The 27,794-nt window shown below is 40.1% G+C and overlaps 1 protein-coding gene across 11 annotated transcripts in view; it reads left to right on the top strand.

Annotated features, from left to right (window-relative positions):
• Positions 1–27,794, top strand: part of EYA1 (EYA transcriptional coactivator and phosphatase 1) — a 328,133-nt gene that overhangs the window by 171,158 nt on the left and 129,181 nt on the right. For 9 of the 11 annotated variants that reach the window (XM_059042828.2, XM_059042819.2, XM_059042817.2 and 6 more), the window contains one exon: positions 17,893–17,970. The exons of the other annotated variants lie outside the window; for them this stretch is intronic. In XM_059042828.2, coding sequence (XP_058898811.1) covers positions 17,893–17,970 — 78 coding nt within the window. The remainder of the gene's footprint in view (positions 1–17,892; positions 17,971–27,794) is intronic. 11 annotated transcript variants of the gene reach the window in all.

Here is a 27,794-nt window from a genome sequence, read left to right as displayed (position 1 = left end):
AGACTCTGGTTTTTAAGTTCTTTTGTGCATGACTGTGTGAGATTTCTTCCTTGTGTCGTGAGCACATAGCATATTGCATCAATAGGTTAACTTCTAGGGGATGGTCTCTTACTAGTTTTCATTTTCAAAGCTTTAGACTTAATTATAATTCCACCAACCGTCCATCTATGTTAAGCCTCTCTGGGATCAAACGGAGTTGGGAAGTCATCTCTGCTTTTCATTATCATAGTCATTATCATATGCGCATTTGGATTGAAGCAGCATTACTGTGAAATCTTAAAAGTGGTTGCACTTTTGCTACTGCTCGGAGTAAGTCTTTTGGGCCTCAGAAAATACTTTCAAGTGGCTGATAAATTTGGTCACATTTCTCTTGACTTTAAGAACCAGGTTGTAGTAACCAAGCAAAGCTCAAAGAAGAAGCTTACATGGCATTTGTTGGGGACTCTATAGAAAGAGCAGTTACCAAAGCCGTGAGTTGGGAACATGCGTGCTACATGCTAGGAACAGGAGGAGAGAGAATGACAGGGAGTGGGAGAGGTCAAGTGGAAGGAATAAAGGGGTGGCATGTGTAGGGCTTGCAGGTGGGCAGACATACTCTAGCCGATTATATATCACTAACTGTATCATTCATAGTAAGAATAGGAACTCTAATACTGCCTGAAGCTAGGCTCAGAGTTTCTTGTGGGGCCAGGCTTCTTGATAAACTAATGACTCGATGTAGACAGTTTTCGTCTACTCCCAATATCTAATAGTTCAGAGAATTACAGTTCTGGGGCACCTCTCCCCGAGCTGGGCCAGAACTTTCATTGGAACAGAAATATGTATAACTTCCTAAGAACATCCTATCTCTGGGAGAAACTTTGGTTTCCCCCAGAGGGCCGTGCAAACCTTTAGCGAGTGCCAGTACTTAGCTCAATCCTTATCCCTTTGGCCATGAATTCCCTGATTTAAGTAATTCCTAATTTCTTAGGATGCCCAAGGATGTTTTGGGTGGGCAGTATATAGATAAAAGTGGTGTGTATGTGTGTCTGTGCGCACACGTGTGCGTGCTTATTCTCGCCTTGCTTACTTGGAATAAGGTCTAAGAATAATTCCTTCTCTTCTTTTTGCCTCCAAACTTACAATGCGATAGAAAGAATATATACATAATTGCAAATTTTCTATTTTTCCCTTTTCACGTTGGGTAGGAAAAAGTCCTCTGTCACATAGCCATCCTCAAAGACTGCTAAATATTGCCTTTACTAAAAGAGAACATAAATTTTGAGAAGCTAATCGAGGATTTACGTTAAGCTTTAGGACGCCTAAGTAGTTGATAACTAAAAGCTTACTATGATTATGTACAAGGTAGTTTCCTGGTTTGGCAGGTTTTTCAGTTCTATTTCATGCCTCCAATATCCCATTACACTGAGAAAGGTGGGTGAACTCTACTAAACACATTCCAAGGATGTATTTTAAAGTGCTCCCTGGAATATACAAGAGACATTTTTTCTTTCATAAAATTAATCTAAATCAAAATCTAAAATATTTCCCTGTTTTATCACTGCATCTATTCCTGATAAGGGGAATTTTGTGTGGGGAGAATACCCTTAGCAAAATAAGGACTATGACCTGCATAGACTGAGTTCTTACTTTCTATTTAAGCATGTCTTTTTGCGGTACGCGGGCCTCTCACTGTTGTGGCCTCTCCCGTTGCGGAGCACAGGCTCCGGACGCGCAGGCGCAGCGGCCGTAGCTCATGGGCCCAGCCGCTCCGCGGCGTGTGGGATCCTCCCGGACCAGAACACGAACCCGCGTCCCCTGCATCGGCAGGCGGACTCTCAACCACTGCGCCACCAGGGAAGCCCTAAGCATGTCTTTTATTCCCTCCACCTACCTTATTTTATTTTATCCTAAAAAATGTTAGGGTAGCTTTTCTGCATCTCATTTTAAAGAGTTAAGTGATTACTCTGTGCTTCCACAGCATATTATCTGTGTTGGAAAACAGATTCAAAGGCATGTCAGGCTAATTTTAAAGCCTGCATCCTTTACACTAAAAAAAAAAAAAAGGACTTCCTAATAGCCTAAAAACTTAGCACTTACTGAAATACTTAACCTGCCTTAAGAAGTTTTTATGTTACTTTATCTAAGATTATTACCCGTTGAAGGAACTACAGCTTCCATTTATATGTGTATTTCACCTAGTAGAGGCTCAAGGGTCCCTAAGGCAGGGATAAGTCTGTTCACTGTCATGTCCTTAGCAGCTGGTAGAAGGCTTGGCACTGATTAAACAGTCAACAAGTATTTGTTATTGCAGTAAATAATGCAGGTGAATGATTCTAAGAGAAGGCTCACTAATTTTATTTACAAAGCGTTAACAGATTTAATAAGTAGCTAAAGCCCACTTGCAAATTTTTGAAAATGATCATTGCACAGACTAATTCCTACAGTAGCCATAGGCCATCCAGCCAGAGAACATCCACAGTCAACATTGCTGCTGAGTTTGAATTTGCTCCATAGTAACTGACTTGCATTTGATATGTACTAATGAACTGTTTTATAAGTGGAAACTTCAACTTGGACTGAGTATTATTTAGCAACGATGAATTAACTTTCACATAGTCCAAGAAACAGCTGAATGATAAGATCAAGCAGTTAGCACACTTAGGTTTAGTATCCTTACATACATGGTAAGGAGTCATGATTGGAGGTCAACATTTTTAAGGTGGGGAAAAATGGCAGGAGCAAGGATGTATACACACTGCAGTGAAAAGAATATACATATCATATAAGAATAGATATCATACTATATAGTCACTATTTCCTTGTTAATTCAAGAAAGAGTTATTAAGTGATTGTGTCTAGAAATTTACCAAATACCATTCTTGCCAAGCAGAAGTTCATGGTCTACTGTGATTTGCAGACGAATAATCAGATGACCACTGTACTTGGTGCTCAGGGCTGTATTCTCCAGAGGAGGAGGGACGCCTAATCATGACTGAGGTGATCTATAGGGGTGGTTTCTTCACACTGGTAACGCTTTAACTGAATCTTGAAGGAGAGGTAGAAAACCACTGGATGCCAAGGCAGAAAGGGAGGCCATGGATTATTCAGCTGTAGCAAAGCCATCCCTAGTCCTGGGGGCTGTGTGTGGGGTGGGGGGAGGAGGTGAGAGACATGGCAGACAGATGATGAATGGCCTTATGTACCAGGTTCAGGAGTTTGGATTCAATCCTGAAGGATCTGGGTGACCTGAAGGCTTGCAAACAGGAGAGTGATGTGATAGAGTCTGTGTCTTGGAAATACACTTAGGTAGTACTTTGAAACTATTCAACAGGTGGTAGGTGGGGAGAAAAGACTCCAGGTGAAAAGTTATGAGGGCATTTTTATCTAAAATCATGTACTTATTTATATATTTTTATTTCTTTCAGCACAAATTTCTATCTGATACTTGCCTTAAGGAAAGCAGAGAATGGATATTATTAAAAATATATCAGGGCAGTATTGCATGATCGTGAGAGGGTGGATTTTGCAATCAGACTAACGTGGGCTTAAAAAATATCAGTTTAGCTATTTACTAACAATGTAACTGACATGTGGGTTTTGAGAGACACCAGAGCAGGGGGTTGGGGGAAGACTCAGCAGCCAGGATACTAGCTCTGCCCGTTACCAGTTAGCAAGTATGATGCCCTTTATCTCTGCTTCCCGGTCTGTAAAATGAAGAGAATAATAGTATCGACCTGTAGGGATGTGAGGATAGTTAAATGAATCGGTAAAGCACTTACAACAGTCTGACTCCTAGGAAATACTTAATATCCATTGGCTGTTTTTGTTGTTATTATCATATATGATCTCTGAGCCTCTGCTTTCCCCACTGTAAAATGGGGGTTGCACATTTTTCACTGGGTGTATTTCACCTAGTAGAGGCTCAAGGTTCTTTAAAGGCAGGGACAGACCTAAAATGCTAAGCACAGTCACTGCCATACTACATGCTCAAAGAATAGCAGCTATTATTAAAGAATAATACATGTTATATTTTTTAAAGCAAACATACGGCTACTGCATACTGGCGGGATACTGCAGTGTTTCCATGGAAAGAGAAGATGTTTCCTTCCCTTGTGAGATCTGCACATCTCTTAATAGCCTTTGCAGGTACTCTGAGTACCTGTGGTACACAATGAGTACTTTCTCAATTAATACACAGTGAGGGTAGGTTTTAGGTCTGGGCGCTCCTGTGATTTGGTGAAGAATGGGAAAAGGTATGATCTGAGATGCAAATTTGGTAGGGTGATTACATTTTAGGCAAGTAAACCATTTTTCCAGATTGATATGATTGAGGTTATGAATCCAAGCAAGCTCATCTGCTTCCAATCTTCATACACTAGTTTATTTTACCATCCGCTAATATGCAACATACAGTGATATACTTTTGTTCAATGCCCTGCTCTTCTGGGACTTTCTTATTGCTGTGCCCTTCACTGATTGTTCAGATCTCTGTCAGAGGAATGATTAAGGATGATAAAACCCTAATTGGACAACGTTTGATTTTTCAGTGGTTTCATAAAAGGTATGGTAATCAAAGAAATTTGAAACCTAATTGTGTGACCTTAGGCTAGTTTTTCAACATCTTTAAGCTGCAGTTTCCTCATCTTTCAAATGTGACAGTTACAATAAATATCTCATGATGTTGCCACGAGAAGCAAATAAGCTATTGCTTATAAAGTGCTTAGCACAATGCCTGGCGTGTGGTAAATGCTTAATATATATAAGCTATTTTTAAAGTGACTACTCTTCCACATGAAAAGTCTATGTAAATATTGCCTATGCCATAAATTGAGACTGTTGTATTGCTAACTCAATTCTTAAAATAGGAACAGCCTTTTCAGGCCGTTGTGCCATGTTTCCGATCTTAAAACACACTAAAAATGTTTAGATCCCACTTTGACATCTAAATGTAGGTATCTGTTAAATGTCATCAAATGGCACATTTCAGATTTGTGTGTTTCATTATATATATTTTACTTAAAAGAAAAAAGGACCATAGACAAATATGAACTCTAATGATATGAGCGCTGAAGTGTTTGGGGGAACTATATTATGTCTGCAGCTTATTTTTAATGCGTGTAGAATAAGATGGTTTTATGAGGAATAGATGTGGAAAAGTAAATAGATTAAAATGTTAATGGTGAAATCCTGGTGGTAGGTTTCTGGCTGTTCACTGTATAATTCTTTCAACTTTTCGGTATGTATGAAAATTTTTGTAATAAAATATTGGTGAAAAAAGTGAACCTCAGATACTTCACGTGTCCTAGGAAGGAAACATTTATTTAGTTTTCACTGTGTACAAAGCACTCTGCCAGGTTATAGCACATATACAATGAAGTATGGCACTACCTCTGCGTTTAAAAGCTCACAGTCTGGTTGGGGGAGATAAGACTTTTTAAAAAAAATTTGGCAAAAACTGAAAGGTCATGTGTCAATTAAATTATGAAGGCAGAGATTTCCAGTCTGTGGCTTAGCGATCCCAGGAGTTGCAGAAAGTCAGCAAATTCTGTGCAAAGAGCTCTGTCGGAAGGATGAGGAAATTAATAGGTCACATACATCTTTAACTCTTTTTCACATATGGACGTTCTGTTATGTTTATGAAAATATAAATTTTCTTGTCTGAAAATTCACAGTAGGTTTTTGTCATCAGGTACTTTCTCAATCAACAGATTAAAAATAGGCTATCATTTGGGTTCTGAAATATTTTGGTGTTAGAAAGAGGGCTTCATTCTCAAGAAGGTTAGAAGCCACTGATCCAAACAAAAGTGCTCTCAGAGTTCAGAGAAAAGAGCTCTTCAGCTTGCTGAGGTCTGGCCAGGCTTCAAGAAGGAGATGGAATCTGAGCTGAGTGTTTGGGAAATGGGTAGAATTTGAATAGGTTGAGAAGGGATGGAATGCATTCTAAATGAGGGACCAATACGAACAAAGGTAGGATCGTTTGGGAGACTGGGAGGAGACCGGTTGAGCTGAAGAGGAACTGATAGTAGATAAGGTTGGAAGGATCTTCTAGAGCCAAACTAGGAGGTGAAGGACCCTGAATACTAGGCTAAGGAATTTGGACTTTATCCTGGAGCCAGTAGAGAAGCCACTGAATATTTTGAGTGAGGGATTGATACGGTGCAAGTGTTTTAGGTATGAATCTGGCAGCAGTTTCAAGGATAGATTGGATTGAGGGAGAGATGTGCAGCAAAATGGAGGCTCATCTGATCTGCCCAGATTTCGTGTGTTAGAAACCTGAGCTTGTGCGGTAAGAATGAGAATTGCAAAAAAAAAAAAAAAAGTGAAATCGCAGGAGACATTTTAATGGAGCAGCCATCACTTACCAAGTATCATTTCTTTTACCAAAAAAAGTCAACTAGTCCAGACCTCAACATAAATCATTGCACAGTGCTACTCCAATATGCTATACGTCCTGTGAATAATGAGTTTTGAAACTGAATATCATTTCTTGTTGGCTATGTATACCCTTAAGTTCAAGTTTAGTCTATGTATGTTGATTTGGTTTTCATAAGGTTGTATTGCTAATTTGTAGAGTTAATATTTTTCTACTCTCTTTTAAGTAAAAGAGGATGACTTTAAAGTTTTAGAGGAATAATAATTATATTCCAGATTATGATACCTCGTTTTCCAAATGGGTATTAACCAAAGGTAGATATATACACTTTTAGATAAAGAAGAAAGAGTTGAATGGCTGCTTGTAATCTTTAATTTATTAATTCAATTATATGTGTAAAATAAGACATATAAAATATATAAATTTGGGAATATTGCTATCTTGCACCTTCATATTTCATGTAATAATTTTTTTCTGTTTACATATGCATTTGGTATCCCTTGATGCCACTTTTTGAGTCATTTCACACATTTTTAAAAAACATACATTTCTACTTTGGCCTCATGATTTGAGCAGTCATTAAATCTGTGAGTGATACTATCATTGAATCCGAACTATAACTTAATATTATGATGGTTATACTTTTGTAGGTTATTTGTCATCTGTACAGCATAATTGTGTCTCTGTAAAGGGCTTTTTAAGGCTTACTTACAGCAATATCTAACATTTGTCTTGGGCTGATCATGCCCCACAAAATATAATTAAATCTTTGTGACTTATTTACCTCTCTTTTTACTGATTCAGGAAGGGTTCTCTCTAAACATACAAAAATTCCAATGATTGATATTCCTTTATGCAAATGTATCTTCTCCAAAGAGTACTTTGCTCAAAATAACATGGGGGGCATGTGTCCTGTAAGTAAGAGGCTTTACAGGAACCTGCACATACATTGACAGAGGGATAATTTGGGAAGAATAAAATGTAATCTTCTGTTTGATCATATACAGTGTGTTTAATTGCCTTATGCAATATGCCTAGTGGTATGAAGTCAGTTGTAATCTCTTTTTTAAAGTCAGTGGTACATTTTTACCTTGATCCATTCCTTCCATGAATATTGTGTTCCAACTATGTGTCAAGCATGGTGCTATGTTCTGTAGAGATATAAAAAGCTGGAGTTCCTATCATGAAGAAATTTATAATATATTCAAACTGATAAGACTGTGAAATGTAAAATGAGTTTGAGTAGGATATGTGTTCTAAATGAGGTACAAGCTCAAGGAAAAGAAGACTCACCCCTGAGTAGTAGATCAGGCAAGACTTCACACAGCAGGTGAGACATTGGTTGACGGGAATTTGTAGAACATTTAATGTCAGAAGGAAAGGCACTAGCCATACTGTGGATTGGAGGAAGCATTAAACATTCAGTAGACCAGTTTGGTTTAAATGTTGACTGTATATATGGAGATGTGGTTCTTTGTCTGTAAAAGGGAGATAAGTGTCACGTAGGAAAGTTAGGACAATTAGATGTGACCTTATATTTTGTAATATTCTTATATTCTTGTAAGTTACCGTTTGTTATACAAATGTAAAATGTGTATGGAAGAACTGGCAAGGAAAGGAAAAAATAAAAGTATAAAAAGCTTGGTCTTAGAGTATAGAGGACCTTATGAATATGATAAAGGAATGGTAACTTAATTTGGGAGAAAATGGAGAGCCTGCTCTTAGACCTCAGAGCCAGGGGTGACTCGCTCAAATCTCGGCTAAAGAAAGATAAGTATCTCTGCTCAAAATAGAGTAGAGACTGAAAAGCAAATTGGTCAGCTTTTCCAAGAGGAGAGGTATAAGGTAATTAGGTTAGTGGCTGTGAAATTAGGGGGGGAAATGGTTGTAAAGTTTAGAATGGTAGAAATGATAGACTTGGCAATGGAGTGTGAGGAAAGAGTTGCTGTGAGGAATCAGGGTGAAAAGGAAACTTTCAGTCTAGGTGGCATGACCATTACAGGGCTAGGATGAGGAGTTTGCTTTTGAGCAGGTTGATTTGACCTTGATCCAGGCAAGGGCCTTGCATAATTGGGATGTGAGGATTGGTCCCCGTGAAAAAGTTGTGCATGTGGTTAGAGATTTGAGAGTTTTCAACATGAAAGAGATTTTTTTTTTTAAATTGTGGAAAGACATGACTGTGAGGGACAATTTAGATAGATGAGGAGGTAGAATTATATATAGAACCACAGAGTAGGCAAAGGAAGACAATCCAGAGAAAAAGACGTATACAGGTTAAAAAAGGGAAACACTGCTGTGTTGTGTTGGTTAATGATGAGAAAAGTGTCAGAGGAAGGCCCACTCCACAGAAGAATTAAGGAAAATCAGGATGGAAAAAGTTTGCATCGGGCAATTAGGAAAATCCTTTTAGTAAAATAGTAGCTATAAAGGGATGATACAGAGGATTAAAGAGAGACCAGATATTAAGGATTTGAAGGCAAATTTTCAGAAAACTTAGTGATGCAAGAAGGGAGAGAAGTAGATCATGCTTGAGAGAAGTTTTTTTAAAATCAGGGCAGACCTGCCTTATTTATTTATTGGATTAAAAAAAAATTTTTGGAGTATAGTTGATTTACAATGTTGTGTTATTTTCAGGTGTACAGCAAAGTGAATCGGTTATACATATACATATATCCACTCTTTTTTAGATTCTTTTCCTGTATAGGTCATTACAGAATATTGAGTAGAGTTCCCTGTGCTATATAGTAGGTCCTTATTAGTTATCTTTTTTTTTTTTTTTTTTTTTTTTTTTTGGCGGTACGCGGGCCTCTCACTGTTGTGGCCTCTCCCGTTGCGGAGCACAGGTTCCAGACGCGCAGGCTCAGCGGTCATGGCTCACGGGCCCAGTCGCTCCGTGGCATGTGGGATCTTCCTGGACCAGGGCACGAACCCGTGTCCCCTGCATCGGCAGGCGGACCCTCAACCACTGCACCACCAGGGAAGCCCCTATCTATTTTATATATATGTCAATCTCAATCTCTTAATTTATTCCTCTACCTTCTTTGCCCCTGGTAACCATAAGTTTGTTTTCTACATCTGTGACTCAATTTCTGGTTTGTAAATAAGTTCATTTTTACCCTTTTTATAGATTCCACATAGAAGCAATATCATATGATATTTGTCTTTCTCTTTCTGACTTACTTCACTCAGTATGACAATCTCTAGGTCCTGGATCCATGTTGCTGCAAATGGCATTATTTTGTTCTTTTTTATGGCTGAGTTATATTCCGTTGTGTATATATCCCACATCTTCTTGATCCATTCCTCTGTTGATGGACATTTAGGTTGCTTCCATGTCCTGGCTATTGTAAATAGTGCTGCTGACTATTTTTAAAATTAGGGGAAGTAGAAGGAAGTAGTAGTCCCTCGAGATGGAACGATTGAGACCAAACAATCAAATATTGGAGCATTGTTGCAAAGAAAGTATGGACATGGCGCAAGAATAAAGGTGTAAAATTTAAACGCTGCTAGAGGAAAGAAAACCTCTACTGAGATTCATCAGTGGGAAAATGGGCAATGTTGCAGAAAGATCATTGAAAGATTTAATGCAGCCTCTACATTCTTTATAAAATAGTTGGTGAGGACATGTGCTAAAGAGGATAGGGAATAAGGTGCAGTTTGGAGTTTTGAGTAAAGTAGAAAAGACTTGATGGAAACTTTCAGGCAGAAGAAATGGAAAGGTGGGATTGTCAAGCAACAGGATGACTCAAAAGAATACAGAAAGTATACATTTTAGTGGATTCAGTTAGCGGGTGAATTGTGGTCTCCTCTCCTACGCTCAACCAGCCAGAACAGAGCCGAAGAGCGAACAGCAAGAGATTGCCAATCCCGAGAATGGAGCTTGGCAAAAAAGATGCTTGGAAAAATGAGGTGACGCATGGGATTCTAGGGTGGGAGTTCTGGGTTCCAGACTGACTGGTGTGGTTGGAGTGGGAGAATGGATAGGGGTTTAGAAAGACAGGATATTCTGAGGAGCATTAAGAGCTAGTCCAGCAGAAGTGAGTGAGCAAATGAAAAAGGTAAGAGGTGGTGTTTTTTAGAGGCAGTGTGGTTCTAGGAAGGGGTGTAGCTGAAGTATTTAATTACTAAAATGGAATGAAAGTAAATCTCATTGAAATAGAAGAGAGAAAGGAATCATAAAGAGTAGTAGAGGGATAGTGAACAGAGTTTGTAAAGTCCTGAAGCATTGAATTAGGAAACAAAATAGAGAGGAAGACCAAGCATGTGTCAAGCAAAGGCAAGCTGTACTCTCACAGTTAGAAGAAAAGTTATGAGATGAGCTTAGATACTACCTGGGGAAGATCTACGGCTTACCCAGGCTGGTGCCTTTGCTGCAATTCTGGGCAAATTCTTAGCACAGAGACTGGCTCCCAGTCCATCAGGCACAGCTGTCCTCTGGGAGAGAATGTGCTTTAACTGCCCTGTTAATTTATAGTGAGAAATATAACTAATCAAATGGACTGGGTACTTAGCTCCTCTGATCAGCCTATCATCTTCCTGGAGATTATGTGACTGCAACATTCAGATTATAATGAGAAGTTGCTGGATGAGCAAGGAATCATGGTATGATGGGTTCGTTGGATGATCTTTATAGCTAAAGTTCCCAAGCTCCAATGATCTGATAGCTCTGTCTCCAGTTAAATTTATGGTGAACAAAGACAGGGTTCTCTTTTCCGTAGGCCACTAAGCAGTGCTGGAGAGAAATGCCCACATTTTCTCCTGGAATCCTCTATCACAATTGCCATGTTCACCATCCTCCCACTAGCCTGTTTCTTCAGAAAGATTGTAATGACTGAGGTATATGTTTTCTTTCTTTTTTTAAAAAAATTTTAATACAATTTTTAAAGGTTACTTTCCATTTACAGTTATTACAGAATATTGGCTATATTCCTCATGTTGCACAATACATCCTTGAGCCTGTCTTATACCCAGTTGTTTGTATCCTCCCACTTACCCGCTCCTATATCGCCCCTCCCCCCTCCCCAATGGTACCCACTAGTTCTCTATATCTGTAAGTCTGCTTCTTTTTTGATATATTCATTAGTTTGTTGTATTTTTTAGATTCCATATATAGGTGATATAGTATTTGTCTTTCTCCAACTTATTTCACTTAGCATAATGTCCTCCAAGTCCATCCATGTTGCTGCAAATGGCAAAATTTTAATCTTTTTTACGACTGAGTAACATTCTATTGTGTGTGTGTGTATATATATATATATATATATATATATACACACACACACATATCACATCTTCTTTATCCATTCGTCCATTGATGGACTCTTGGGTTACTTCCATATCTTGGCAATTATAAATAATGCTGCTGTGAACATTGGGGTGCATGATCTTTTCAAATTAGTGTTTTCATTTTTTTGGGTACATACCCAGGAGTGGAATTGCTGGATCATATGGTAGTTCTATTTTTAGTTTTTTGAGAAACCTCCAAACTGTTTTCCACAGTGGCTGCACCAATTTATATTCCCACCAACAGTCTACAAGGGTTCCCTTTTCTCTACATCTTCTCCAACGTTTGTTATTTGTGTTCTTTTTGATGATAGCCATTCTGACAGGTGTGAGGTGATATCTCATTGTGGTTTTGACTTGCATTTCCCTGATGATTAGCAATGTTGAGCATCTTTGCATGTGCTTGTTGGTCGTCTGCATTTCCTCTTTGGAAAAATGTCTAGTTCTCCTGACCATTTTTTAAAAATTGAAATATAGTTGATTTACAATGTTGTGTTAGTTTCTTCTGTACAGAAAAGTGATTCAGTTATACATATATACGTATTCTTTGTCATATCCTTTTCCCTTATGGTTTATTACAGGATATTGAATATAGTACCTTGTGCTATACAGTAGGACCTTGTTGTTTATCTATTTTATATATATAGTAGGAAGTGGATGGACCTAGAGACTGTCATACAGAGTGAAGTAAGTCAGAAAGAGAAAAACAAATACTGTATGCTAACGCACATATGTGGAATCTAAAAAAACAGTACTGATGAACCTAATAGCAGGGCAGGAATAAAGACACAGATGTAGAGAATGGACTTGAGGACACAGTGGGGGAAGGGGAAGCTGGGATGAAATGAGAGAGTAGCACTGATATATATACACTACCAAATGTAAAATCGATGGCTAGTGGGAAGCTACTGCATAGCACAGGGAGATCAGCTTGATGCTTTGTGACGATCTAGAGGGGTGGGATAGGGAAGGTGGGAGGGAGAAGCAAGAGGGAGGAGATAATGGGGATATATGTATACATATAGCTGATTCACTTTGTTGTACAGCAGAAACTAACAACATTGTAAAGCAATTATACTCCAATAAAGATATAAAACTAAAAAAATTAGAAAATGGTACCTAATAAAACTAAAAAGCTTTTGCACACCAAAGTAAGCCATTGACAAAATGAAGACAACCTACTGAATGGGAGAAAATATTCGCAAATGATATGACCCATAAGGGATTAATATCCATCATATATAAACAGCTTATACAACTCAACATCAAAAAAGCAAACAACCCAATTAAAAAATGGGCAGAAGAATTTGCAGCAACGTGGATGGACCTAGAGATTATCATACTAAGTGAAGTAAGTCAGAAAGAGACAAATACCATATGATATCACTTACACGTGGAATCTAAAATATGACACAAATGAACTTATTTACAAAACAAAAGCAGACTCACAGACATAGAAAACAAACTTGTGGTTACCAAAAGGGAAAGGGAGATGGAGGAGAGGGATAAATTAGGACTCTGGGATTAGCAGATATGTTTACTTAATATAATCATGATTTAATCCTTCCTCCTGAGTTACCGCCAAGGTACCTTGATTTGATTTTGGCTGTCCTGAGTCAGTTGCCATAATGGTTGATCTTAGACAAGTCACTTAGCTTTAGATTCTTCTAATTTACTTTTCAAAGGATAAGCTTAACTTTAATGTGAAGTTTGTAACAGATTCTGTCCCAGAAGAAACACTTTGATTTCTCATAATTACTTTAATAAAGACACTCTAATGATAGAAGTAACTATAAAAACATGGCCTCTGGACCTAGCACAGTGCTGAATGATTTATAAGCATTTATCTTTTTTAATCTTCTCGTGAGTTTGTTATCCCCAGTTATAGAGGAGGAAGCTGAGGCACACAGAAGTTGAGTAGTTTTTCCAGGTTTGTACTGTTAATAGCAAAGCTAGATTGAACTTCAACTGATAATTCAAAAGCTGGTGCTTTTAACTCTTTATTCCTTCCTTTATTCATTCATTCATTTATTTATTATATATTTTAACTCTATTCCCTATTGCTCCCTGGTACTATTCCCCAGGAGAAAGACATTCAGGGTAGGTAGGTATAATACTGCTGCTACTAATTATGATAAATATGGTTTCAGTTCCTTATTTGTATCAGGTACTTTACATACGTTTTATTACATTTCTATAATATAGATATTTTCTTTGCTTGTGATGAGAACTTTCAAGATGCACCCTTCTAGCAACTTTCAAATATGCAGGACAATATTATTGACTGTAGCCCCCATGTTGTACATTACATCCCCATGGCTTGTTTATTTTATAACTGGAAGTTTGTACTTCTTGACCCCCTTCACCCATCTCACCCACCCACAACACTCCTCTGGCGACTACCAGTCTGTTCTTTGTATCTATGAGTGTCTGTTCTCTTTATGAGTTTTGCTTTGTTTGTTCATTTGTTTTCTTTTGTAGATTCCACATATAAGTGAAATCATATGGCATCTTTCTCTTCTGACTTGTTTCACTTAGCATAATACCCTCAAGGTCTATCCATGTCGTCACAAATGGAAAGGTTTTATTTGTTTTATGGCTGAGTAGTATTCCATTTTGTGTGTGTGTTTGTGTGTGTGTGTGTGTGTGTGTGTGTGTATATATATATATCACTGTAGATATTACTTCTAAAATATTTTATATGAGGTATTAAGGTTGAAGAGATCATATAACTTTTACAAAGTCTTATAGCAGGTAGCTGGATTATTTGCCTCCAAAACCAAAGGGCAAAGAAATTGATAGATGGAAATTTGTGGCGCTTCTGGAGGGTAGCAAGTTGCCCAGTATAACTCAGGCCTAAAGTACATGGACAGGTGAAGCTGTTGAAGGGATCAGGGAGATGAAAGGGGTAAAGGAGAATTTCTGAATATTTTTAAAGGATGAGTAGGTCCTTAAGGATCAGATGAAAGATTGGAAGTTTGGAGTGGCAGGAAAAAGAGAGACTCTTGAGTGGTGGCAAAAGAGACTAAAAGTTGCTATTTTCTGAGAGACTGAAGTCATGTTATGCAGGAAAAAGTATGGCAGAGATAAAAGAATCCTACCATTATTTCGAGGAGAACAGGTCACTCAGATTTTTCTTTTCAGATAAATAGCTCAGATGGGAGCATTGTTCTCCGACATGACAGCATTTTAAATCTCTCAAACTTAAAAAGAAATTCAGTATGTTGTATTTTAAATTCAGAGCTTTAGAAAGGTGCTCTATTATATCACCTATGTCATATTTATAAATGTCATGGCGCTAGTGAGGATGGGTAAAGTTCTGGTGGCCAGAGAGTATTCTTTTTAACTTTCTGGTGGGTGTATGCTTGGCAACCACAAAGCCAGCAGTGGTCTCTGTTTATTTGGCTTTCATTCAGAAACTATTTTCCATCACAATAAATCACCAGTCTCGTTAGCATCAGGTGGCTGGTGATCACAGATTCAATTACAGTACCTGATAAAATCACGAATATCCTGGTAGTTCCTTTATATACTGCCTCTTCTCTTCAACAGTGAGCCTTTTAAAAAATTGGGTTCATCAGGAAAAGGGAGTCTTTATTCTTTAGTGTATAGATGAGTATATTTGAACAATGGCAAAAAGCAGTGGGCTGGGGGCCTAAAAGAAAAAGTATCCTTTTCATTTCCTTCCTATTCTTTTTGCCTAGTTTTAATGGCATTGCAAGTAAAATTGGATGTGCCTCTTGGGAGTGAAAGCTGTACCTGATTAAGCTAATTATGGAGAGTAGCTGGGGTAGGTCTTGGGGTACAGGAGTAGGAGTGGTTTGGCTTCGTGGAGCTTTCAGTGAATTTTATAGTCCAGTCTACAGATTCATAGACCTTAGATTTGGTTAACACTTCGAAGTAAATTTCTTCTTCATCATCTTTCCCAGGCAGACGGGTGGGTGTGGACCTTCTGCTTGAGATCTTCCAGCAAGTTAACTAGCCTGGAAGCGTTAAAGCTCTAGGAAGACAAGGACTGCAGGGGTTTTGCTTTGCACCACGTCCACAATGTGTGGCAGTGCCTTACTCTGTTCTCGAGTAGCTCTGATTATTGGGAAGTGCTACTTGTATTTTTCAAGACTTGGAATAAAACATATCCAACATGAAATCCCATTTCTGCCACTTACTGTGTAACTGTGGGCAATTTCCTAACCCCTCTGATTTCAGTTTTTGCCTGTGAAACAAGAAGACAGTACGTAACTAGTGAGTTTGTGTGTTGTGTTCCCAGACCTACTTGTAGCATTGTTTACAGAGATCAATCAAAATGTCTACAGAGAATCTGACACATAGTAGGTACTTTGTAGGACCCATTCCCCTTGGGCCTAATTCTGATCTTTTTCTGGGTGTGTGGTATTTGATACTGAGTTCAGATCCCATGGTAATTTGTCCAGTATAGAGTGAAATAGAACCATTGTTTTTTATGTACAGGGCTTTATATGAGTTCTTTTTAAAGAGGTAAAATAAGGATGTGGACAACTTATGAAACCGTGCGCCAGCAGTGGTGTCCCCGCCTTCTTAAATCTGTAGCTATATAATGGTTATGAAGAGAAAAGTCATTAGGTTTCCTGGAGGAGTGAAGAGAGGAGGGAAATACAGGCTTATATCAGAATTTATTAGCATCAACTAAGACTTCTAATCTGAAACAACTGGTGGAAAAGTGAAAACTTCAGTTACACTATTGTTTGGTCTACATTAAAACAATCAGTTGAAGTGATTCCCTTTGGACTCACTGGTTTTATTTTTCAACTTGGTTTAGAGACATTCTAAATAATTTTTTTTTTTTTTTGAAACTGACTATCTGCTGCAACTCTTTTTTTTTTTTTTTTTTTTTTTTTTTTTTTTTTTTTTTTTTTTTGCGGTACGCGGGCCTCTCACTGCTGTGGCCTCTCCCGTTGCGGAGCACAGGCTCCGGACGCGCAGGCTCAGCGGCCATGGTTCACAGGCCCAGCCGCTCCGCGGCATGCTGCATCGGCAGGCGGACTCTCAACCACTGCGCCGCCAGGGGAGCCCTGCAACTCTTTACAATGTGAATTTTAGAACTATTCATTATGCACTCGTAAAAGATTTGAAGGCCCAAGAGGGTGAATTTGTCCTTTGCCTGATGTTTATAAGAGATTGGCAGTGTTGAGAGAAGGAAAAGCTTCATTTTCTCCATCATCCTTTCCCATTCTGGAATGTGTTTACTTGGTGAGAGAAGCCACCCCAAATATTCTCTTGTTAGGGCCTTCATTTTGGGAAACATGTTATTGATTTTTAAGTAGCCTCTAAAGTATTATTACACTCTTCTTGAAAACCTGTTTATAGGGCTGTATAACTTCCACAAAGTAGGCTAGGCAAATTCCAATGATAGAACTTCACTAGTAGTTTCTAGGGAAAACAATGATGCTACTTTTTTTTTTTATTTTAAAAAAGCTAAAGCTAGGGAAAATAGGGTTCTGAGGTGTTCTGCCTTATCTGTAGGGATGCAGTAATCCCCTCACTATATCAGGGCAGGAGATTTGCTTTGGAGAACCTATAGCATAAAGATAAATGTTTTTAGTTTACAGACCCAAGGGACTTTACTGAAGGTTAGGCTTTCCACAGACTGTCTCCTATTGTTATTTTTAAATGGAAAATTTTATTTCTGCTTCATTTATATTTAGTGTGGTTTTGGTACTAAGTGTACATCAGACCTTGATGAATTGTCATGGCTGGGTGGTAATAACAGTCCGTTAAAGTGAGCACTCTGTTTTTTAGCCATGCTGGATAACTGAGAAAGTGTGTGTGTGTGCGTGCACCTGTCCTTGAGCATCATGAAAGCTGGTGTTATTTCCCACTTCTTCAAGTCTTTCTCTTCTATCCTTTGGACTCTATTTGGCCGAATGGCTACAAACCCAAAGAAATAATTTCACATCCACATTATGTAAATTTTGAGACATAAGTTATTTATTTTAGTAAGCAATTTAGTAAACATTTAAGACAACAATGAACTACTTTTAAAGTGTTTCTATTAAAAGGTAACTTGCCACAATAGATTGTTTCCTTAAGAAGAAAAACTTAACATGGGAATTTCTTTAAAAAAGACTCTATTAGGAATATTAATCTGATTTATATTCAAATATGAAAAGATTGATTTTTAAATGATTTTCTTATAATTATTTTGAATGTTATATCTTCTCTACTGTGCCTTTATAAATATTAATTGGGTATATGATATATGTTGTTTATTTTTGTAGTTAAAACAGAGCCAATGAGCAGCAGTGAAATAGTTTCAACAACAGCAGACGGGTCTTTAGACAATTTCTCAGGTTCAGGTAAGGAATAAATATTAGATTTTCACAGTAATATGAAACATTATTTTTCCTAGTTTACATATACAAATATATGTGTGTATATGTATGTGTGTATTTGCATGTGTATGTGTATATATGTGGATATCATCTGTGTAATACTGTATAGTTCTTCTCAGCATCACATATTTGCACTTCTGATGTTTTTGTTCGGTGTGATGAAGTGTTTGCTGAAAATGTTGGTATTTTGTAAAGGAGAAAAAAATCAAAAGGGGAATTGTTCTCCGTTTTCTCTAAATTATCTTTATTATGTTAATGACTTCTTCCCTCTGTCTCTCATCTGTGTGATTTTTCTTTCTTTTTAAATAAATTTATTTATTTATTTATGGCTGTGTTGGGTCGTTGTTGCCACATGCAGGCTTTCTCTGGTTGCAGGGAGCAGGGGCTACTCTTCGTTGTGGTGCGCAGGCTTCTCATTGTTGTGGCTTCTCTTGTTGCAGAGCACGGGCTCTAGGCCGCGGGCTTCAGCAGTTGTGGCACGTGGGCTCAGTAGTTGTGGCTCTCAGGCTCTAGAGCGCAGGTTCAATAGTTGTGGCGCACGGGGCTTAGCTGCTCCGCGACATGTGGGATCTTCCCGGACCAGGGCTCGAACCCGTGTCTCCTGCATTGGTAGGCGGATTCTTAACCACTGCGCCACCAGGGAAATCCCTGTGTGATTTTTCTAATCACACACAATTTGGCTTCTGATAACCCCTAAACAGACTTGCCACAGCATCCTCCTAACTGTCATGTCAACTAGAGATCAGACTTTGTCAAGCGGCTTTAGAGCCTTAATTAATTTTTTAATCTCTTTCATTTTGAGAAAGCCTGCCTTCAACAAACAAAACATACAAGTTTCACCTCCATGATGATGAAATTGCTGATAAGAAAGTGACTGTGATAATAACTTCACTGTGAGGATCTGATTGTATCTTTGCCAAATTACCCAGCTTGGACTCTTTCAATTAAAACTCATTCTTATCAGAAGTAATTCTTCAATTTTTTAACCCTTTTCGAGTGATCTGCTGTGTTTATGAGCCCTCTCCATCGGAAATGCTATACTTTTGTAAGTTTGTGATTGATTTCATCTAGCTCTTGGGATCATTTCACATACACCCCAATTAGAAGGAGTTATAAGTAGATATAAAATGAAATGCAGATGCACAACTTTTATGCTGATGATACCAGCTGGAGGCAATAAGGAAATACCAACAGGTGTTACACCCATAGTTCTTTCATAAAGCATTTACTAGCATTTAACTTATGTCAGGCAGTGTGCTTGGTGCTATTATGGATTCAGAGATGTATGAGAACAGTCCTGCCTTGCGACTTAATATGGCGAAGTAATCACAGGCCATCATAGTACAGCTGGATAATGCCGGAGGGAGGCCCAGGGACCCCTAAGAATACCCAGGAAGGACCCAGCAGAGACCGAGTTGGGGTGGGGTGGTCAGGGAGGGTTTCCTGGAGAGGATGCCTGCACTCGGCCTTAAAGAACGTGTAGGAATAAAGCACACGTAGAATTGAGGATGGGGAAGCTGGACGGGTGGAGTGTTCCGTGGGTGGAGACCGAGGCACAGAGGTGTGGAACTTGGAGGCACCACTGATGGTTCAGCATTCTTGGTGTGTCTCATGTGAGCAGTGCGGGGTGTGCTGCACGGAGAGGAAGGGACCAGAGTCTAAACAGGCAGGTGTGTTCCACGTGGCGTGTGTGTTTTATCTTGAGTGCCACGGGAGGCATCAGGTTGCATGATCACTTTCCCTTATGGGATGACTCGGGCAGGATGGAGGGGAGGCTGGGGAACCGAAGGGGAGAGAACAGTTAGGGGTTTTTGCAATCATTTTGGCAAGAAATGCTGAAGACCTGAGATAGGGTGCTGGCAATGGCTGTGGAAAGGTGATGGATTCAGATGTATTTATGAAATAGAATTTATGGTCATAGTGACCAATGAGCATGGGGGCGATGAGTGAAGCAGAGAGAGAAGGGAGGAGTGAGGGAATCTGAGAGGCATGACTGAGGAAGAAAGGTGGTGGCTTCTGTGTGGGGCTTGTTAGTGGTGATTTAACATGCACCTGAAGACGTTGGAGCTCAGGAAAGATCCGGAATGGAAGTTCTGAAAGTGTACAGAGAGTTGACGCTAGCAGGGTATAATAAGGTTGAAGACAGAACCCAGGGAAAACCAATACATAAGAGATGGGTAGAGGATAAGATGGAAGTACAGGTGATTGGGGAAGAAGAAAAAGTTTTGAAATGGAAGTGAAGGCAGGAAAGAAACTTCAGGGAAGCGCTGTCTATATGATAGATTCATATACAGGTTTTTTAAATGGTTTTTTTAAAAAAACTTAATGGCATGAGAAAATGTTTACTTATATTAAGTGTAAAGCAGATTATAAAAGAGTAATATGTTCAGTATAATCACAGTTTTGTTTTGTTTAAAAAGACATTTATGTGTATGTATTTGTGTCTGTGTGTATGTGTATAAAAATTAATGGTTGGCTGTCTCTGGTGGAATATAATTTGTATTTTATGCCTTCTGCCTTTTTCATAATTTTTTGCAGAGCATATGTATGACATTCATACTTTTAAAAAGTAATCATTTTAAAGTGCAAGTTAAAAATCACATACTAAACTGCAAAGAGATAATTTTTTGAAAGTATCTGAATAATAGTATTGCATCACGGTTTTTCCTGATTTTTATCACAGTACTGTGGGGAAGAAATTCCTTGTTTTTAAGAAATAAATACGGAAGTATTTATGAGTAAAGGGGCATCATATTTGCAACTCCCCAAAAATGTGAGTTATACATGTGCATAATACACACATACAGAGAGAGAAAGAGAATAAAGGATAAAGTTAATCTCATAAAACATTACCATTTGGGGAATTTGGGTGAAAGATATCTGGGAAGCTTTTCTACTATTCCTGCAGCTTTCCTCCAGTTGTCAAATTATTTCAAAATACAAAATGAGAAGCATGAATGGATTTAACCTGTGGCAGTTTCAGTGGACAAGTGGACTTCATCTCCCCTTGTGCCTGCTGGCCTACATGCCCTACTTCTGTGTCTCCAGCATAGTTCCTAGCAGATAGTATGTGCTCGTAAAGTTTATTGAATGGAGGAATGACTTAATGAATAAGATGAGGAAGTGGAGACAGGAAAGAGAAAAATGTCTTTCACGTCGATATGTGGTAAAGGGAGCAGAAGAGAAGGTAGTCTGTTAGAAAGAGGGCTGGAGGGTTGAGGATGGCATTTAGGTCAGGGTGTTTTGGGGCTGCCAGCACGAACTTTATAGAGGTGGGGGTGAAAGGTAGAGGCAACCGTGATGGGACAGCAGTGGCTTAAATTCAAAACAGAAGTGGGTCAAGCCTAGAAGAGGAATAACTTTTCCACAGAAATATCAGGGAAGAGTGATGGAAAGTAACGCAGATGAGTTTGAAGTGGAGGAGGAGGAGACAAGACTTTGAGGGAATTCCTGCCTGATTCCTCTGTTCGAACCTTCCAGTGGCTCCCATTCATCTCTGAGTCAAAGCCGATTCATTACAATTAGCCCGCAAGCCCCATCAGACGTTATTGCCTGCTTCCCTTGCCTCCTGCTACTCCTCTAATAAGGGCCCCTGCAGGGGCAGTCCCTCTGCGTGGAACACGTCTCTGTGCACCTGCCTGACTGCTTCACCGCCTTCAAATCCCACCATTGAGGCTCCCCCTGACCACCTTTCTCAGTGTTACCAAACTCTCACTGTAGACTTCCAGAATCCCCCACCCACCCAACAACACCTGGAACCTGTTACAAACTGTATCATTCACTTGTGTATTAGGTTTCTTGCTGGTCTCTCACCCCCACCGAAGTGTAAGCTTGAGATGGCAGGGATTTGGTCTTCTTTTGTTCATCTGTATCCCTGACACCTGAGAAAGTATCCAGCATGAGTTAGGCACTCAGATATTTACTAGATAAATCATTGAATACATGAATGAATGAATGAATGAATGATGCCTTCTACTTTTTTCTCTGAAGTGACTCAATAGGAGAAGAAAATTGAGGATATCAGTAAAAGACGAGTTTCAAATAACTTCATGTATCTAGGATAGATAGAAAAAAGTGAAGGAAGGGGATAATAAATTGAGAGAGGATAAGGATGTCAGGGGGCCTGCCTCTCTTGCTGGGTTGGAGAATAGATGAGATGGGAATAAAGGGATGAAAATTCTGGAAAAAGAGGATGTTCCTTCCTTAATCTCAGAACTCAGTGAGGCCTCCACCTGATGCTTCTGGAGTTGGTTCTCTGGACCTCCCTTCCTCAGCCTTTATCGCTCCTTTAAAAATACTTTGCATCGTCTTTCCTTCTGCTAAACTGTAGCCCTATGAGAACAGAGACTGTTCGTCTTGTTCACACTGACAGTTCCAATGGCCATCATAGAATGGAGCTCATACGCATTGGTCAGTACATGTTTGTAAATAAACAAATGAAATCGGTCAGTGCCCTTGTGGTTTAAGACTGGAATGGAGAAAGAGGTCCAGGATGTGGTCTTGAGCTTGATGGTTGATGTAGAAGGCCAGGGTTGAGGCCAAGACAGAAATGAGAAAAGCGCTGGATGCATGACCCAAGATGATGTTGGGATGTGTCAGGGGACACAGTCAAATACTGAAGTTTTTGATAAATGCAAGGCAGTGCTTAGGAGGTGGGTCATTTGTGGAAGTGTTAAAGAGCTGTCAGGGACCTCAGAGAAGGGAGGGTTTCATGGGAGAGCAGAAAAACAATGATTTGGAAGAAACAACAAGGAGGATGTGTTTTTTGGGGTTTTTTTTGCAGTACGCGGGCCTCTCACTGCTGTGGCCTCTCCCATTGCGGGGAACAGGCTCCGGACGCGCAAGCTCAGCGGCCATGGCTCACGGGCCCAGCCGCTCCGCGGCACGTGGAATCTTCCCGGACCGAGGCAAGAACCCGCGTCCCCCGCACCAGCGGGCAGACTCTCAACCACTGCACCACCAGGGAAGCCCAAGGAGGTTGTGTTTTGGGGTCTTTGTTATTGTGGAATCTGAGAGAATGAGCAGCGTCTACTGAGAAAAGATACGCAGGAGAAGTAAGGGCCTTGGAGGAGGAGGGCTTAGCGGAAGGTGGAGGAATAGTTTGGTGAAGAGACTGAAGCTGTAGAGAATCTCATTTGCCATAGATGGATGGTCTGTGTTGGACGCAGAGGAAAGGATCAGGTGACCTGGGGACCTGGGTCAAGGCATAGGAGGCACAGAGCACCACGGGGATGGACCTTCATTTCCTGTTGTCTTTTACTTTTTCTCTTCCCTTCTCTCCTCTTCTCTTCCTCTTTCTTTTTCTCCTCTTTATCCTTCCCCCTCCTCATCCACCCCCCTTCCCCCGCATCTCCTTCTCTCCCCCCACCTTTCATAAGTAAAGATGTGAAAACCATGGCATGCTGGAGTGGCTGAGAATAGGACTTAGGGTTTATAAGAGGAAGAGGAGGCTGGAGAAAGCAATCTCCAAGAATTAACTCCAAGATGGTCTTTACCTCTGTGGTCACTATCTTCCTTCTCTATGATAGCTTAAAAATTCACATCCTTAATATTCTGGGTATCCTAAGGAAATAGCAAGGATAAAGAAGATACGGAGTCATTCCGACACTGGTAATAGCTGTTTCCACCTTTGTCCTTCAAGGAACCCTAGCATCTGAAAGCATTAAGGAGGCAGTGAGGCTCACTCTTCTCCAGGGAAATCACCAGGTATCCTGGTGTGGGGAGACTGGAGGAGAGAGGCTGATTTTCCAAGGCATGTGGCTGAATTGAAAAATGCAAGGTTGTTTATTGTGTTTTTAAAATACAGTGACGTTCTGCTCATTTACTGTTGACCAATGAAAAGCAGTATTTTAATGATTAAAATGTTAAGAACAATTGGGGTTGAAAATAATGTGCTTTGAGGGATTACAAAATGTATTTGCCTGCTGCTGCTTCCACTTCCACAAAGCCCAAATTTGTTCTTCATTTGTTAAATAAAATGTCAATTGATATGGATTCATTCAACATTGATGTCTGGGGGTATTTGAAAATCGGAAATTTCTAGAGGAGAAAAAAATCACGTCTGACAAATATGATTTCTTTGTTTTCGTAATTGTTCATGAAAAGATCTACCTTTTGGGATCTGATTTATTCATTCAACAATTCTGTGTTGAGCACCTGCTGTGTGCCAGGCAGTGTTCTAGACAGTGGGAATATAGAGGTGAAAAAGTAGACAGGTCCCTGCTCTCATGGAGCTTTCATTCTTGTGGGAGAGACAAATGATAAATAGGTAAGTGGTAATATAAGTAAATAGGCAGTGAAAAGTGCTCTGAAGAAAACGAAAGCAGATCAAAGACTGGTGAAGAGTGGGTAGGGGTCTCTTTTAGAAAGAAGGCTTCTCTAAGGAAAGAGCATCTGAACAGAAGTCAGTGAAGTGAGGGAATAAGTTTGGGATAATCAAAATGAAACAGGATAACAGGGTTTGGAGTTGAGGGTAAGGAGGGGTTTGACATGATGATCTAATTTATGTTTTTAAGAGATCACTGTTTGTCATGTGGAAAATTCTCTTTGGGAGAAGGGTGGGAAGAAGGTAAGGAGAAGCAGGGAGACCAGCATTTCCTGGTGCAGAAGAAGAGGGCTGTGTTAGCCCACGTGTTTCCTGGAGGAACCACGGAAGCCGAATGCAGTGTGCCAGTATCCTATCTGGGAGGGGAGGGAAGGTGAGGTCAGGGGGCGGTGCCCTGGCTGCCCTCTCTGATGGCCACGGCCAGCGTTGGTGACTGGAGCAGAGTAGCAGATGAGAGAGTGAGAAGGTGTCACTTTTAGCCTATATTTGGAAGGGAGAGCTGACTGGACTTAGGATAAAAGGGTATGAGGAAAGGAGAAGAATCAAAACTTAACTTTTAGGCTTTTGACCTGTTCGTCCAGCTGAATGTTGTTGACATGGATGAGATGGGAGCCCAGGGGAGCCGTGAACTGAGGACTTGCTGATTTTTCCATTTCTATAGACTTTCTCAGTGGATTCTCTAACTTGTGAATATTAATTCACCTTGGGTCCTTCTCCTCTCCCTTGCTGCAGTAAGATTTGGGGAGCTTCTTTAACTTACACGTGAGAGGTAGGAGAAAGAATGCAATGATAGGAAACAAGTGTGCTTAAAACAAAGAAGGACCTGGTGTCCCTACATGCCCGGGGCTCTGCCACGTGGCCTTTGGAGTTTACTAATGGTAAGAGAACCAGCTTATTTACCTTGGTAAATGGCCTGGGAGCATTCCTTTTGCCTTAGGTTATTCTGGTCTCATGAAATTGAAAATAATCTGAATTCTTAGATTATTATTAAAAAGTTTAAAGTGTTTTAGGCAATTAAGGAAAAAAGTACTTGAGGTTGAACGTGGAAGATTCTTGACTTTAGGCTACACAGAGACCACAGGGGTTTGAATTTAGAGAAAGCCCTAAGGGTATGGCTGTTTACATGGCATTACATAGTCAATAATTTTAGGTGCACACAGGTAAGTAGCAGCAACATGCTCGGGCAGCATCATGGGTTCTTAGTCACATCTATTTAATAAGGAAAACTACTGACCCATTTATATTGCCAAAGATCAGGTTTGGGCTTTCCTGGTGGCGCAGTGGTTGAGAGTCCGCCTGCCGATGCAGGGGACGCGGGTTCGTGCCCCGGTCCGGGAGGATCCCACATGCCGCGGAGCAACTAAGCCCGTGAGCCATGGCCGCTGCGCCTGCGCGTCCGGAGCCTGCGCTCCGCAGCGGGAGAGGCCACAGCAGTGAGAGGCCCGCGTACCGCAAAAAAAAAAAAAAAAAAAAAAAAAAGGTTTATTGTTGTGTGTTTATAAATAATTTAACCATCTTTCAAGTTATTATGGTTTTAAAGTATCTACTTTGCTTATGACCTAAACCTCACAGTCTCATTAAACAAATGTTATTTATTGATTACCTACCACATGCCAGGCCCTGCCAGGTGCCAAGGAAACAAAGGAGAGTAGGAGGCCCTTGGCCCTGGAAGCTCACGGGTAGCAGAGGAAACTAACATCTATACACTACGTAAACTAACCATCATGTAGTGTGGCGAGTGCAACTTTGCCAGTGTTTACAACATTCCAGAAAGTACAGAGAAAGGAGATATTATCCTAAAGAGAAAATGATGTTTTCGTCCCAGTGGAAGAGTGTCTGACAGGTGGAGGAAAGAGGAGCATTAACATGGCAGTAGGCTCTGACATGAAGACCAACCAAGACAGACAGAAAGATGCATGGCATGCACGGGCAGTCCTCAAGTCCAGGGATGCTGTGTAACTCTAAACCCACAGGAGGGTGGATGCTTGAATATCTTGATATAATCTGCCAAGGAATTTGGAATTTTTTTCTAGGCATAGTATAAGTGCAGGTGAGAGATTGTAAACTGGAGAATGGACGTGAAGAAGTTCCCGCGTAAGGAAGATCAATGTGGTGGCAGAAGTGAGAGTCAAAGGGCAGTGGGTGGAATGCAGGGTGAGTAGCTAGATAGCTGTTTCTCTGGTCCAGGTGAGACATGATGAGGACCCGCTCTGGGACAGGAGGGTAAGGATGGAGAATGCAGGACAGCTCAATGGGTGTTTCCGAATTGGAGATGGGTGACTTGAGAGTCACAGAGGGAGGAAAAAATGAGATGATTCTGAGGTTTCTAGTTTCTATGAAGGGGGGTCAGGGGGATAGTATGCTTTGGTGGAAAGAGTGGGCAGATGTGGGTTCAAATACCAGCTTTCCTATTTATTTGCTTGGACATGTTACTTAATTACTAGCCCCATATATAAAATGGGGATAAAGAATCCTGTTTTTAAGCATTTTGCTGGATGGAGGTGATGCTGTCCATTGAGTAGAATTAAAAATACAGGAAAAGGGCAAATATGGGGGCAAAGATAGTGGGAATTTGGGAATCTGAGATGTTAAACATTTCTTACACAAACACAGTATTATTTGCTTTATGTCATTACTTCGTTTAGTCCTCACAACCATCCTGTGAGGTGTAGGTAGTATTACTGCCGTGTAATACATGTCAAGGCTTAGAGGGATCAAATAACTTGACCACGACCGCATAGAAGAGCTGGATCTTGAATCTCAGCTGAAATTAAATTCTAATTCCAGAAACTGTGTTTGTATTACCACACTCTGCAACCTCCCAAATCTTTCTTCATGTGTACACACATATACGATGCATATAATCTAAATCAGAGCTTCACAGAACCTACCTTATGCTGTATAATCGCCCTGATATCTTCTATTCCGTTATTCTATTTGTTTCTAAAAAATTGCTGAGCAGAACCTATGAAATTGAATTTACAATTTTCTCATGGGTCGTGCCCCATAATTTGAAAAACACAGGGATAGAGCTAGAAAAGAATAAAAGGGATTTCTGCGGCTTCCATCCTCAGATGGCTTTGGGGTTTTTTGTGTGGTAGTACATATTTGTGTTGTGGTTTCATTTTTTAAAAACTTCTTTCTATCTGTGATGATCCAGGGAAGATATTACCCCTCCAGCAGCTCTGCTGGATAAATCTTCTCTGCCCTTGGTCTCTTTCCAGGCCTAGAAGAGGGGATTAGAAAGGTGGTAATCTCAGGTGGCCTGGGCAAATGGCAGTGCTTGTGGTCCAGGCATTCTCTCCCTTCTATAAATTGTATTTAATCCTCCCGTCGCTATTTGTATGTTGGCCTCCCCACGTGCGACAGACAGGACTTGTCTTTGCGTGTTTGCATCTGCAGCATGGAGTGCAATGCCTGGAACAGAGTGGTGACCCAACATGTGCCAAGAGTTGGGGGATAC

The sequence above is a fragment of the Kogia breviceps genome, chromosome 17 (genome assembly GCF_026419965.1).
Source record: "Kogia breviceps isolate mKogBre1 chromosome 17, mKogBre1 haplotype 1, whole genome shotgun sequence".
Lineage (NCBI taxonomy): Eukaryota > Metazoa > Chordata > Mammalia > Artiodactyla > Physeteridae > Kogia > Kogia breviceps.
The sequence above is the reverse complement of the archived record's forward strand: the minus strand, read 5'-3'. Positions and strand labels throughout refer to the sequence as shown.